Here is a 15,191-nt window from a genome sequence, read left to right on the forward strand (position 1 = left end):
ATGAACATAAGTTTGATTTTATAGAGGGGTTTTTTTTATGAAAATTAATTTGCAAAATCTGGATTCTTGGGATATTTTTCTGTAGTATCCTTTCTGTCGTTATAAAGAGTGTGAAAAGGTTAACTGTCATAAAATTTCAATCCTTTCAAAATGTGTTGTCTTACTAACTTTTATGATCAATGAATAACAAAATTTAATATTATAAATTGGTGCAAGCGGGCTGTTGGAAATTAGAAAGCTATTTTATGATAATTAATCACTTGGGTTACTTGAATGAGTGTTAAAGCTAATGTGCTGCCACTTAACTAATTTATAATTACTTCCTAATTTCCCTCAAAGTAAATACTTTATAATTAAATATAGGTAGTATTGTAATTTTACATAAGGGGAGCCAGGGGATTAAAGATATACAAAGGAAATGAGAGCAGTTGGCCATTACCCAGAAAACATAAATGATCTCCTTTCAATATTAACAACATATATACAGAATAATCAAGTACCAAATTCTTATTATAAAAGAATTAGAAGATCTATTAGTTTACAGAAAAAGAAAAAAAAAAAACCTGTTTAATGAATGAGATTTCCAAGACTTAGACAGAATAAATTTTGGACAAATTACATTGTTGCCGATTAATAAGATATAAAGAGACAACAACCACTATCTTGAATTAAGACATCAAAATGACCAAACTAACTTCAACATCCTACATTATCCAAAAGGAAACACAACTTTGAATCTTGTCTAAAGGACCAGAGTTGCACCAATCTCCCAGGTTGCAATTGATTGGCTTCCTTATCCACCACTTTCTTAATCCATGCCCCAATCAAATTGTAAGTGTAGGTTGAACCCATTTCCCACTTCTTCAATTCCAACTCCACGGTTTCCATTGATGGTGTAACTACATTAACCTTTATTCCTTTCTTCTCATCAAGAGTCTTCATCTCCTCTTCATCAACGAAGTTACAATTCCTCATTTGCTTCCTTGGTATCGATAAACGATTGTTTACCTTGGCTACATCTGTTTCTGTCAATCTTTTTTGCATGACAAACATAATTTTCATACCATTCATCTCATTGATAATCCTTTTGAACTTTTCAGCCATCACTGGTTCAGCTTCTAACTCCAAATCTTGTTCTGGCCTATGAATAATATTTCTCTTCTTTTTCCTTCTATTTTCCACTTCTTCCTCTTCTTTCTCCAACCCGCTCGTAACACAACTACTGACGTCTGATGCTACAACCTCTGTTTCAGTTAAGCTTCGTCCAGATTGAATTAAAAATTCAGGAACCTTCCCTGCCCGTTTTCGGTTCAATCTTTTCTTCTTATGAATACAATCTGCAGCACCAAATAGCTTAAATCCACCATCCTTCTTGGTCTTAAGAAACCCTAATTTCTCTCCATTATCCTTTGCCACTTTCTTGGACTCCACGCAACGCACTATAAAACCTGTAAGAATTCTTTCCGTGAGCAATTTTTCAAATTCTGCTTCATCAGTGGAAATTTGTCTAATTTCTTCCAAGAGTTTTGTGAAAGAATCATCAGCATTGGAAATCCGATCACGTAGACTAAGCATGTTTGATAAATTGTCTATATAATTTCTGAAACTTAGAAGACAGAACACACCACTCACTACCAGAAAATCGTTAACACAAGAACCCAGACGTGAACTGTTGCTGGAAAACTATTGAACAAAGCTCAACCAAGGAAAAGTGAAGATTGAAACTGTCAACTAGAGAAGAAGAAGGGACAGAAATAGAATTCTAAACCCCAGAAGAAATTAGAAGATCAGAGTACTGTTCAAAACCTTAAACCCAACCGAGATGCAAGATTGTGAATAGTGTTCTCAATTTATAACAGAAAATCCCGGTCCTTTCCCGCCCTGGATTCCTACTTTGAAAGGAATTATCTTTCCTAATTACAAACTAGTTAACCCTCAACGGACAAATTTGAGTTTAGGAAATTTCCTATTCTCCTTTAAATTTCTAATTTGCCCGTAAAAATCAATCTTGATTTCTTGAAAATCAATTAACGTAAACAAAAGTCCTACCTGAGCTGATAGCCTCCCATAGCCGGTAGCCCAACTGAATGTGGCATAACGACGTTGTTTTAGTCATTTTTTATTTAATTCAAGATTGATTTTTTTTAGGTAAACCAAACTTTAAAAATTTTTAGACGAACTCAAACTTTAAGTTGACCTCATTCAAATTGAAATGAGTTGGAGCTTATCAAATGACAAATGATAAACTCAAACTCTATTTGAAGGCAAGAATTGGGAAGGATCTTTTATACTTTTTTCTTTTCAAATGATAATTCCTTGTTCTTATTAAAATTAATGATTTAAAAAAAAAAATCGAGGTTAGTGTACAAGAGGAATGTTGGCCTAAAGAGGATTCAGCCAAATTTTGTTTAATATATTTTCATAAAATTTGATCGGATAAGATGTTTTATCCATATTTGGCCAATATTTAACTCATAATTGAGTTTATGAATTATTTGGATGAAAATAGGGTTAATGGTAGATTTTGATATTTTTTGTTAAGGTGGGATTTGATTCGAATTAAATTTAAACAAAACTCGATTTGATTCCAAAATAATTAACTAAGGATTGATGAGCTAAACGTCCAATTTGGTTTGAAAAATGCTTTAATTCATCTTATTAAAATGATATTAATTTTTTTTTTCACTAATGTGAGTAGCTAAGATCAATTCAACTTTACATAAAAGTGACATGAGTTCGAGTATGTGTTAAAGACAATGTTATGTATACTCAACTTTGAATATTTAGTAGTCTAAAAGATACATTGATGTAAACTCAACTCTTCTCCCGTTAATTATAAAAAATCTAAACTTTCACCCATAGCCTGTTGAAAGTGATATAAATAGTTAATTTCAAGGGTAAATTTGTTATTTAACAAATAATATATTAAAAATAATAAAACATTATCTATTTTCTCCATAGGTTTAAAAAACTAACAATTCCCCTTAAGATTAAACTTTAAAATCTTACATTCCCCCATCTAAAGTTTCTCCCTCTCCTTTTCTAGTGTTGGAATTGATGGTTTCGCTCTCCCTCTCCTTTTCTAGTGCATCTCCAAAGTAAACCCCTCCACAATGACTCATCTTCATTCCTATACGAAGACAAATCGCCTTCATCTGGTGACGAAGGCGATTCACTGTGGGGGGTTTACACCAAAGATGCATCAAAAAAGGGGAGAAAGAGCGAAGCCACTGGTTCCAATGTCCAAAAAGAGGAGGGAGAAACCCTAAGGGAGAAAATATAAGATTTTAAAGTTTAATGTCATAGGAAAATTGTTAATTTTCTAAATCTGAAAGAAAAATGAATAATTTTTATTATTTTTAATATATTACTAATTAAATAATTATTTTACTGTTTCAATTAACTATTTCTGTTAATTTTAATAACTGATGGATAGGAGTTTGAATTTTCAATAGTTAGTGGGTGGGAGTAGGATTTCCATCAAACCTTGTGTGGGAAATTGTCATTTGGCCTATTCAACGGATTAATATGTTCCTTTTTAAAACTCACGGGTCAAAATTTAAAACAAAAAACTAACCCGACCAAAAAGCGATGAACCTACTGCCGAGTCTTGGTAGAAAGCAATTTCCATGATAAAACTGTGAGCACGCAGCAACACAGACCTGAAAGTGGAGCAACAACTTAAAGACGGCAACAATGAAGAATATACCTCTGATTCTGATGGGATGTGGAGGCGTTGGACGACAGCTCCTCCAACACATTGTCTCCTGCCGATCTCTTCACGCTAAGATGGTGCTTTCTCGCATTTAATTTACAAATTCAATTGATGAATCGGGAATTAATTAACTGGTTTGAGTGACAGGGAGTCCATTTGCGAGTGGTGGGAATATGTGACAGTAAATCGATGGTGGTTTCTTCGGACGTTTTGACAAGGGAGTTAAATGATAACTTCATCTCCCAAGTTTGCCAAGTCAAGTCCCGTCGTTCTTCTCTCGCAACACTGGTTTCATTTGGTAAGTCTCTTGTACTCTTCTACTTCATAGATTACTATGTTTTGTTTCTTCTATGCCCAGTGACGAAAACAACCAAAACGTTGAAATTGTAGATTAAAACTATAAAAATTGACTGTATATATATACACATAATTCGAATAAATGAAGAGAAGAAAAAAGTAATTGTTCTGGGATTATAAGTTATATTGGTTATTTTGCTTGTGTACTCTATTGTCTATATTCAATCACAAGGAAAAAAAAAAGTAAGTTTAAACTGTTGTGACGGTTATATGCATTTAGAGGTTTTTATTGTTAAGAATACAATTAGAAGGATATTAACAAAATTTTCTAGGGTCAGTGGGGGCATACCCCCTGCTGTGCCTTTAGTGTCTCCATCCTTGCTTATGCTTATTATCTCTTTCAACAAGGTGAATGCCGAGTGTTCATGGATTCTGAGTTAAGAGGGAAATTTTTAGACATTGCTTCCCTTCTCAGTAAAGCAACAGGTTTGTGATTTCAATTCTCTACCAATATGAATTTCATAGTTGTTGACAGAGTTCGGAGAAACTTATTTGTTTAATTTTGTAATAGGATTGGTCTTTGTGGATTGTTCTGCCAGTTCTGAGACTGTTGGAGTATTATCCCAAGTAGTGGATTTAGGTTGTTGTATTGTCCTTGCAAATAAGAAGCCTCTTACTTCTACTATGGTAATAACTTTGAATTTTTCTTTTTAGTTGGCAAATGGGAATAGTTGACTTGTGGTTTTCTTGTGATTTTGCCCAATTTCATTTCTTATATCTAACAAAGTTATGCATTGTGTCTTAAAAACTTGGTATGCAAGTATCTCATGCATTTTTTTAAAATTCATGCAATGCCATCAGTTTTGATCTTTTTACCATTTGATATTGTTATCAATTCCTACAAAAAAAAAAAAAAAATCTACTGATTCATGAATTTATGTTGGATGGGGAATAATAACTACTTTGCTTTGTTAAAGTGCTTATAAAGTTTATTAGGTTGGAATCAAGAGAGCCCAAAAAAAAAAAATATATCTGTTGAGTGAACATCATTCTTATTTGCTGTCTCAATATCTACCTTACTGCTTTGCACTTTAGTCATGCTTAAAAAATCTTATCTTATATTGTATATTACATGTGAAATGTCTTTAAAATCTTATCTTATGCTGTCATGTAGGAGGATTATGACAAATTGGTCTCACATCCACGCCGCATTCGGCATGAATCAACAGTGAGTGAAAAATTTAATTGATAAAGCTTGTAGTGTTATTAAGTGAACTTGATTATAAAAAAGAACTCAATTTGAAATTAAGGGGTAAAAGATGCAATTGGGCCGCAACACATAGATAGACAGCCAGAACAAGTGTTGAAACTATAACTCTATCTAATTGTTAGCTTTCTTATGGTCCTGCTGATACTCAGTTGCAAGGTGCTTTTATATCTATCAGGTAATGCTGGCATCATGGAATTACATTTTTTTGCCTTTTCCTTTGAAGCTTGTAAATTTGTTGGTTCTAGTGTAACATAATTCAATTTCTTGCTATAGTTTGTAGGACTATTATTTGTGCTTGGTTGTGGGCAGTTTGATTTGAAATAATCATTACATGTTGAGGGATACATGTGAAAAAAGTCATAAAAGTAGCAAAAGCTACATAATATTCTCATAGTGAGATAAACATTTCACTGTTCTTAAAATGGAGAATTTAGCTCTAATGAGGTTAAAATGGTGATTCATTAGATATTCTTTTGATCTATATAGATTTGCTCACCTCCTTAGGATGATTACATCCATTATCTTTTGTTTGATGATAACCTTTTTGATGCTTTGGCCCCAAATTTTGTGTCCCCTTCTGTTCCTGTTCTTTGTTTATCGTATGTAATTTTCTTATAATTTCGTAAGATATAGAATATGGTGAAATCATATATTTACATCATAATTTTTGCTGGAAATGAAATAAATTTATTTTTTCTGAAGCTAGCTTTGTAATCTATTCGGGGAGTATTATTTTGTTTAGTTGCATTTGTTATATGGTTATTAATGAAGTATCTCAAATATTTTCAGTTGACTTGATGCTTCTATTATGACAGGTTGGTGCTGGCCTTCCTGTCGTAGCATCTCTAAATCGGATGATTTCATCAGGAGACCCTGTCCATCGAATTGTTGGAAGTTTGAGTGGTACAATTTTGTTCTGACACTCATTCTTTGTATATGCTGTTATTAATTTTTGTTTTGTGGCTTGCTTATATTTCTCTGTGATTATAGTTTATATATGTATATTGCTTTGATTTGCCTAACATATCTATAACAGGTACGTTGGGGTATGTAATGAGTGAGGTTGAAGATGGGAAGCCACTAAGCCAAGTTGTTAAAGCTGCAAAAAATCTAGGATACACAGAACCAGGTTTTGATGTGATTTTAAATTCTTTCATTCGCAGCAAATTTGTTCACTGTATTTTGTTGCTTTTGCTAAGTATATGCATGCATGTATACAAATACGTATAAAATAGTTTTCCACTCTCGAAAAAGAATTAAATCTTTGTATTTTTTAAAATGTATTAATGCTATTTTTAATGATTGAGCTACATATTCTTTTGTTTGTTGTAGCTTGTATGTTTATATTCTTGACATTTTAAGTTTTATTTCATTTACAGAGGAAATTTAGTGAATCTAGTTTGATGTACACGTATTATAATCAAATGCTTGATTCTTGGCAAAAATCCACAACAAAAAAAAAAAAAGCATTATAATGGCTTATAAATGTTACAATAAGAAAGCAATCCTTGTGAAATTTTACAGGTTGTAGTTTGTTTTATCTAAAGAATTTAAGGGACAGTATGATGAAAATTTTTCTTTCACAGACTAGGGAGAAATGTATTCATCCTTAAACATTTAAATTGTACTGAAGTGCCCTCTTTTGTCATTGCCTAGTGCTGCTGTAGGCTATCTGTTGTGATTCCATAAAATATTCCTAGGTTTTGCTGTTTACTCAATTTCTTTTTCCAGACAATATTTTCTACGTTAACGTATCTTTTGCAGATGGTACAGTTAGAAAAGCATTTACAGCTGTTCTGTAAGTGGAGGAAAAAGCCTGCAGGTTGAGGCTGAAAGGAAATGATTACTAGATTTAAACCATTTATTTCTTTACCATGCTAAATCTATGTTGACTCTTCCAACAATAGGTGAAACACATTTATTTTGAATTATTTAGATATTTGAAACAAATCATGAGCAGAATCCAGAAAAACAGAAGTTGAAGTATGACTATAAACAATTAGTGATAAAAAATTTTGTAGTCATATAAAACCTTTTGAGGGATGAAACCTACATTGAAGGTATGTATTAAGCAACTACCATGGTCATAATAAATCCCAAAAACTTTAAAGCAAGCATAAGTTGGTTAACAAATGCAAATAAAGATGGCTGTGGAATCTGTTAAACAGAAAGTCTATCATATTTTTGATTAAATGATCGTGAATAGGGCATCATATGTTCTGATAAATATCTCAATATCAAAGATAGAAAAGAAAACTTAAAAAAAAAAAAAAAGATAGGAAAGAAAATAATGAACAACTTAAATATTTTAAGTGAAAACATTGATGCTTCTGAGCTTTGTTAAGCACTGACTGGTAGATTTTGTTTCTAAATTATACAAAGCCTTGATCTGGTTCACATAGATGACAATCCAATGAACTTTATGGATTTTGAATCCTGATATAGTGAAACTATAAATTTTGTATAAAAGTAAGAAGTTTGATACATTGCTCATGCTTTTGTTGCTGCACTGTATTGAATTTGTAAACTGTAGAATCTCCATAGTTTGTGTGTAAAATATGTTTCAATTTGAAGCTTTTAGTGACTGATGACTTTGATGAGCTTCCTATGTGCCATACTGTTATGCAATTGAAGTCAGTAGTTTGTGAGACTACTAATTTTGTTGTATAGTAATTTGTACTTCATCTCGAGCTTTCTTGTTATTGTTTTGATTATCAAATTCTTTAACCATCAAGAACAAAAAGCACTGCTTCCTCTTTGAGGGTCTAGCAAGGAAAGGAAAAGAATTGTTGTAACTGTTGTTGTCTGGTTACGCTTAGTTTTATTAAGACATAATTAGCACAATTCACTTGGAATTGGCTCCTGAAAATTTGAACTAGAATTTTATTAGATACTATTTTATTTTTATTTTAATGCAGATCCACGTGATGATCTCAGTGGGATGGATGTTGCCAGGAAGGTTTGGATTTTTTTGTTCCTGATATTGTTGATTGGTTATATTTAATGCAATTTAAGCTCTTATGCAACAAGCTCTGATATAACCAGGTCTAATAGTACACCATCTGTTAGTTAAACTCATGATCATAAAGTTTCTGTGAACAAATTGATCTGTCTGACATTGTCACGTTATTTTGTGTTTTTGAAATTGTATACTGAGTGAGTGTGTGTGTGTATAACTCTAAACAAAAGGACAATAGAAATTAAGAATTGGAAATGACTGTTATTTAAGGTTTTTTCTTTTTTTCCTATTTCCTTTTTTGTTCTTTGCAATGCACAAAATGTTTAAAAGTAATGCTGGAGGAGATAGTAAATCCTTCCTTTGGTACTTGTTTTCAGAATCAACAAGACTTAGTTCTTTTATTTAATATTATGTTTATTCTCAGTACTAATAGAATATGGAAATATCTTCATTATTGTTCCAGACTTCCTACCGATAATTTATAATCACCAAGAATAACTAAGCCAAAGTTGTTGAGCAGTTTTTTAAAATGAGAATGTTTATAGATAAATAGGTTTAACATAAATATATGCAATATATTTACATGCCATTGCTTGTTTTGTGTTAATATTAAAATAGGCTTTGATTCTTGCTCGGCTGCTTGGGAGGAGGATCAACATGGATAGTATCAAAGTAGGTGCCACTGCTTGTGCTCTCTCCTTTTTTTTATTTTAATTATTCTCTAAATTTTTTATTATCATTAGTTGGAAAACTGTTTTATGTAACAATAAGTGCATGGTTGAACATACACATGGTGGGCTGACAAATGTGTGATTTATCCGATGTCTACTTTTTGATTTTTTTTGGTAATATTTATTTCTATTCCATAGGTTGAAAGTTTGTACCCTGATGAAATGGGACCCCATGTTATGTCTGTTGAAGACTTTTTGAGCACTGGGCTTCCGTTTCTTGACAAAGATATTGGTGAGAGAGTTAGAAAGGCTTCTCTTAGTGGGAATGTGCTTCGTTACGTCTGTTTGATCGAGGGCTCAAGGTATTCTTACAACTCCTTACAAAATTTTATTCAATGCACGCTTACACATGTGGTCTATGTTGAATTTAGTAATAACACCCTTGTATTCTTCCCAAACACACTTAAAGTACATTGATAAGCTGGTTATGTTATTCCTTTTGCTTTATATCAGTAGGAAGTTTATACAATAATTTGGTAATTTTTAACAATCTTTGTTTTTATCAGAAATCTTGAACTTCTTCTGAAATCGGATTTGTTTTGTTTAGTTGATTGGGTAATTTGATAAAAATAGAGGCAAGAGGGAAGAATAAAACCGATGATTGAATTTTTTGGTCATTTGATTAGGTGAATTTCACTATTTTGATTTAAACATCAGAATTTTAATGTCAGAAACTTGAGGGTAAAATATTCATGTGTGCTTGTGTCAAATCAATTGTATAAACAATTAGTAAGATTTGAAGATATTATAAAGAATTTACCTGGAAACTTCCACATACAAGCTTTTGAACAGTCTTGCTTATTTAATGGTTTTATGCTATCTGGCACCCATAGTCATATTTAGTATGAATGTTTAATCTTGTTGAAACATGCAACTATATAATCATGTTGAAACATGCAACTATATAATTATGTTCTCATGCCTAACTTTGCAAGAGTTGGGAGACCTTCTTGATGGCTAGAGCCATTGTTATGCTATTAAAAGATAACATAAGTTCACACTTCCAATACCAGTAGTATTTGTGTAGATTTTTTTTTTTTCACTTTGCTTAGGATCTCCCTGTTTTATGCTTTTTCCGTTCATGTTTTGGGCCATAGCATTTAAATCTAACCTTTCAGTATGAGGTTTAGAGCTATATTAAGTAATCCATTTCTGTGGCTTCACAAGGTGTCAGTTTGTTCCTGCTCAAGATATACTGTCAAATGATCTTTGTTTAGCTAACCTTGAGAAATTACCCTACTTTATTAAAATTCTGGGCATGATTAAGTCTTTTTAAATTAAATATTTTCCTTTGATTTACTGACAGTATAATTTATTTTCAACTCTGTATTGCAATGTTTTTACAGTTAACAATGCAACACCTTCAGGTAGATCTTCATTTAGAGACAAACCTTCTTCCTCTGAAGCAGTTCTTTTCTATTTAAAATATTTATAATTTGGACCACAAAAAAGTTTGGAATGTGCTACTAGGGCATGTTTAGTTATTTAATTGGGTTCTTAAGTTACCTCTAATCTGAAACATAAGTTGATAGGTAAGGTTTCAACAACCAACAGTATTTAATATATAGCACGCCCTTCTCACACACAAGTACCACTGCAAACTCAATGCAACTTATTATAAAGTTTGTAATTGGTGTAATGAGAGGATTTGAACACAAGACTACTTAACCTACATGTTTATGATACCCTGTTAAGCTACCATTGACATGCGTATAATCTCTAATGGTGCCTTAATGTCAGGATTCTGAATAGCATCCTAGCTTTTTATCTGAATTTCAGTTATACTGACTGCACCAGCTAGAAGTTCAGCATTTCCCCACATGGGAATCTGACATGATCTTTTACATGCTCCTCGCTTGGAAGGTGCTACATTGTCTCAAACATTTGCTTTATTTCTTGGTTGAATACCACTTTTCACTGCATCTATAAATGTTACACAACCTTTGATAATTGATCTTAGATCCATTATTCTATGCCAAAGAAACATATTATGAGAATTTCTCCAGTCCTAATCATTGATATCAAAGCAAATGGATGAATGAAGCCTTTTGCTTTTGATATAATATGCTCTAAACTTGGAATAATCGAAGCAAATCTCTGCCAATTTGTTGCGTAAATCTTGAGATTGAAATATATTCTCGGTTTCTTGTGGCAAAATAGTCATTTGCATTGCTTAAGTAGTCTGTGATGTAGCTGTATTATTTTTAGTGGTCTTTTTAAATGAATTTAACCCACCAGTATTACATTGAGGGTTTAAGGTCTTCAGTTTTAACCATATGTCAGAAGTTGAACTCTTGGGGTTATCACTTATTTGAGATATTTCACAATTTCTAGATCGTGTTGGTTGTAATGAAATTGAGGATTGCTGATTGGACATGGGCTGCAAAGATGTCTGATCAATCGTTATACAAAAGATATATCAGCAGCAATTTTGTTATTTCTGAGCATGATAGCTGATTACCAATTATCTGAAACAGGCAGTAGGAATGCTTGCATTTACTAGGCTCTTGTGTGTTCTAGTCTCTGTCCACTTATTTGATATAGTGTAAATATTAATATTATCTTTCCAGTTTAATTTTTTGTCTTGTGCATGAATCTGTCTCACAAGTACCTGTCTCTAGCTTCCCCACAAGGTCTAATGGTTATGTATATATTGGTTTGTATTGTACTATTTGGAATGGCTTCTAGTACTCTAATTTGAACCTTCATCAAATGTCTCAAGCTTTCGGTTATACTATTTGTGCACTAGCTTCTTTCCTATGATATTTAGCTTATTTCCTTCTCTGCAGGGTTGAAGTTGGCATTCAAGAGCTTCCAAAGGATTCTCCTTTGGGAAGATTAAGAGGAAGTGACAATGTGGTACTCTCTCTCTCTAATAATGGAAGTCTTAATTTTAGAAATGCTTGGAATATAGGCATTTACCTTAAGTTGTGCACATAAAATTACTACTTTTCTTTATACAACTGCAGTTGGAAATATACAGTCGATGTTATGGTGAACAACCATTAGTTATTCAAGGTGCTGGAGCCGGAAATGATACAACAGCCACTGGTGTGCTTGCTGATATACTTGATATTCAGGATTTATTTCCTTGAAAGAAATTGTGCTCCATATGTTGAAGAAACTTGGAATGGCAGTCGCTGGGTATGCAGTTAGACATGTGTACACATTTGCAGAAAAAAAAATCACAAGTTTATCAAGAAAACTGCTAGTGTGGTGGCTTGCATGAAGAAGTTTTGTGATGGTAAAAGATTTTGAAATGCAGTTTACTAAATGGTATCGGCAAATCTTTTTGCTAGGTAGCTGAGAAAGTCAGCTTATTATGTGTAAAAACTAGATGTGGACATTTTCATCAGTGATATGATTAAACTCAATAATACTTGATAAAATGAGATATGCACTGAAGGACGGGCTTTGGCATTGCTGTTGTCCTGTTCAAGGTGGCAAGGGATTTTTGGTGGGTCTTTATGATGTTTTCTGGTTCATGAGATAAAAGAATATTACTTACTTTATGAGATGTCATTTCTGAATTGTAGAGGAATTAGGGTTTGCATGAGTATTACATTTATGAACAACATTTTAAATGAATGTATAAAATCTGATAAATCCCAAGAAATCAATCGGTATGTGAGCAAAGACTAAGCTATAACAAATTGAGATAGTAACATTTTTTTCATCCGTATTATTTCATAAATGTGGTAAAGATTCGAGTCCAAATTTTTTTCTTAAAAGTTTTAATGCTCCATTAGATTTATTAACTTTCGAGATTATGTTTGAAAAGATTTTCATGTCTCGGGTATCTTTCTTTTCTAATATTACTTTGTTATTATATTATTATATTATAATGTAAAGAAAATATTTATTAAATTTGGTATGTGCTTAGACTTAGAATAATTTTTTCCATAAAAAAAATGATTAATACCCAATATAACCATTTCAATTAATGATAAAGTAAAAGGGTGATCCTATTTTCACTCCTCAATTAACTCCTTTCCCACCTCATCTTTCGTTTAAATGCCACAAATCTTAGCAACAAATTAAAGTAAATTAAACAAAATCTAATTTTACAGTAAAATCAATGTCAGATTCCTCGAGCAGCAAAGCCCAATCAGCCTTCCAATCTCTTTCATCCATCATCACCCCCATCTCCATCCCTCCCTCTCAAACCCCCGCCTCTTATCTCCTCCACGACCCCCAAATCGCCTCCCAAATCTCCACCCTCCTCCGCCAACCCGACTCCGGCGCCGGTGACAACAATCTCTGTCGTTGGCTTTACGACACCTTCCAATCCAGCGACCCAGAGCTCCAGCTCGTCGTCCTTCGGTTCCTCCCCATTATCGCTGGCGTTTACCTCTCCCGTGTCACTCTTCGCAAGCCTTTAGCCGGTTTTGAGGCTGTTTTGTTGGCGCTTTATGCCCACGAAACCACCGCTCGTAATGGGCAATCGATCACCGTTAGCATCCCTGATTTGACCCACCCCAGCATTTATCATGAATCAAAAACGGCCACAAAAACAACCTCCACAGATTTGAACATAGCTGTAATATCCCCAAGCTTAGAGCCCCATGGAACAGTGAGATCCACTAAGAGGGCCAGGATTGTTGGAGTTGCATTGGAGCTATATTTTAGTAAAATTTCACAATTGCCCATAGGCTCCAAGGTTGATTTTTGTAAATTTTGTGAGGGGTGGGCTGGTTTAGAAAAGGATTCTGTGAGCATTGAAGGTTTAGAAAAAGTGAAATCAATCAACGACGGGGCAATATCTTTGCCATGGGAGCTTTTGCAGCCAGCTCTGAGAATTCTGGGTCATTGTCTTTTGGGTCCAAAAAAGAATAAGGAACTGTGTAAAGCTGCAAGTGCTGCTTGCAGGAGATTGCATGCAAGAGCTTTGCATGATATCAACCCTACAGCAATTTTGGCTACTGGGAGTCTTGTTAGGCTTGGAGAAATGACATTGGATTCAGATGAAGAGATTGATCATACTGAGATAACAATGACTAATGTCATCTCTCTCTGACGAGCATTAGCTTTTAATGCATTCATTCACTGTATTGCTTAATTGTCGGTTTCATCTTTATCGCCCATTCTTCTTTGGCTTGTCTCTCTCTTTACCTCCCCTTCAAATTAACCTTTTTATTTTACTATTTCACTTCTTTTTTCGGGTTTTTTTTTCTGCCTTTTTTACCAACTTTATGACAGGAGAAAAATAATTGTTGGTGCAGGCTGCTGTAGTGGTTTAGTTTAGGGAGGCTGACCCTTCAATGCAGAAGGTTTGTGATAGCTTATTGATTAGTCAAACTAAAAATGATAGACTTTTGAGTAGAACGAATTTAGCCATAAATAATTCAGTTATTGGATCGGAGCCATCCGGTTTCTAAACCACTAAAAATATGTTTTTGTATTACACTCAAATTGGGTCAAATTCGAGCTTAAGTGAGAATTTGAATTCGATTGGATTTAAATCTAATTTATACGTGAGAATTCTTGATCTGCTCTTTGGGTGGTATAACTAGTCAACTTAAAAACTTTGGAGCTTCGGAACTCCACTTTAGGCCCAAATGACTACTTCTTCAGAACTAGAACATTGTCAAAACATAAGATCCTGTCATTCATTCTCTGAATGTATGCCCATTGCATTGTTTTTAAGTGTAAGCCCGAGGCACTCTCAAAGATAAGCCCCATATTTTTTTTTGAATGTAAGCCCAAGACACTCTCAAAAGGTAAACACATTGGATTCTTCAAACGCAAGGGAACAGGGAAAGGGGTAAGAATTTAATAGAAGAATAAAATTACATGTATATATTTTGATATATAATTTAGATATATAGATAATATATTATAATATAAATAGATAATTTTAAATTAAAAATAAAATAATATTTAATTATATGATGATATATTCTCAATATATCTAAATTATATATATAAAATATATATGTATAGTATTATTCTTTAGTAGAAATTTTAAAGTGACACCAATTATAGGTGGAGGTGATTCAGGTCAAACTTAAATTTGAATTCAAAAAATTTTTAAATCTTAGGCTGAAATCCGAGTTCAAATTTACGTAAATCAATCTTATCTTCACGCTCAAATAAATAAGCAAGTTTCCTCTAATTTGAGTTATTATTTATAATTAGTTTGAATCATCAACCATGTTCTTGGGTTTCCAACTGGTCCTACTTTCAGGAGCCACCAAACTTAAAACTTTGATGAAGCTG

General features: G+C 33.1%; 3 protein-coding genes across 3 annotated transcripts; 2 read left to right on the forward strand and 1 right to left on the reverse strand.

Annotated features, from left to right (window-relative positions):
* Positions 1-551: 551 nt before the first annotated feature.
* LOC123226531 (putative B3 domain-containing protein At3g24850) lies at positions 552-2,139 on the reverse strand. The gene has a single exon (XM_044651057.1). It carries the CDS (start codon positions 1,573-1,575, stop codon positions 697-699), a length of 879 nt encoding a protein of 292 aa, XP_044506992.1. The 5' UTR covers positions 1,576-2,139; the 3' UTR covers positions 552-696.
* Positions 2,140-3,569: 1,430 nt separating this feature from the next.
* Positions 3,570-12,489, forward strand: LOC123226004 (bifunctional aspartokinase/homoserine dehydrogenase). Its single transcript, XM_044650421.1, has 12 exons — positions 3,570-3,792; positions 3,863-4,013; positions 4,421-4,498; positions 4,584-4,699; positions 5,187-5,240; positions 6,098-6,185; positions 6,319-6,411; positions 8,201-8,241; positions 8,860-8,913; positions 9,111-9,274; positions 11,762-11,831; positions 11,942-12,489. The coding sequence occupies exons 1-12, from the start codon at positions 3,697-3,699 to the stop codon at positions 12,065-12,067; spliced, it is 1,131 nt and encodes a 376-aa protein (XP_044506356.1). The 5' UTR covers positions 3,570-3,696; the 3' UTR covers positions 12,068-12,489.
* A 467-nt stretch (positions 12,490-12,956) lies between these two features.
* Positions 12,957-14,138, forward strand: LOC123225392 (protein FAM126B). Its single transcript, XM_044649331.1, has one exon. It carries the CDS (start codon positions 13,051-13,053, stop codon positions 13,987-13,989), a length of 939 nt encoding a protein of 312 aa, XP_044505266.1. The 5' UTR covers positions 12,957-13,050; the 3' UTR covers positions 13,990-14,138.
* The last annotated feature ends 1,053 nt before the right edge of the window (positions 14,139-15,191 follow it).

Source organism: Mangifera indica, chromosome 9 (genome assembly GCF_011075055.1).
Source record: "Mangifera indica cultivar Alphonso chromosome 9, CATAS_Mindica_2.1, whole genome shotgun sequence".
NCBI lineage: Eukaryota > Viridiplantae > Streptophyta > Magnoliopsida > Sapindales > Anacardiaceae > Mangifera > Mangifera indica.

Bases quoted from the DNA above. Each gene is read 5' to 3' on its own strand.
- LOC123225392 (XM_044649331.1), top strand. From the start codon at position 13,051: ATGTCAGATTCCTCGAGCAGCAAAGCCCAATCAGCCTTCCAATCTCTT.
- LOC123226004 (XM_044650421.1), top strand. From the start codon at position 3,697: ATGAAGAATATACCTCTGATTCTGATGGGATGTGGAGGCGTTGGACGA. The intron at 6,186-6,318 runs GTACAATTTTGT...TATCTATAACAG, and splicing joins AATTGTTGGAAGTTTGAGTG to GTACGTTGGGGTATGTAATG. The intron at 9,275-11,761 runs GTATTCTTACAA...CCTTCTCTGCAG, and splicing joins TGTTTGATCGAGGGCTCAAG to GGTTGAAGTTGGCATTCAAG.
- LOC123226531 (XM_044651057.1), bottom strand. From the start codon at position 1,575: ATGCTTAGTCTACGTGATCGGATTTCCAATGCTGATGATTCTTTCACA.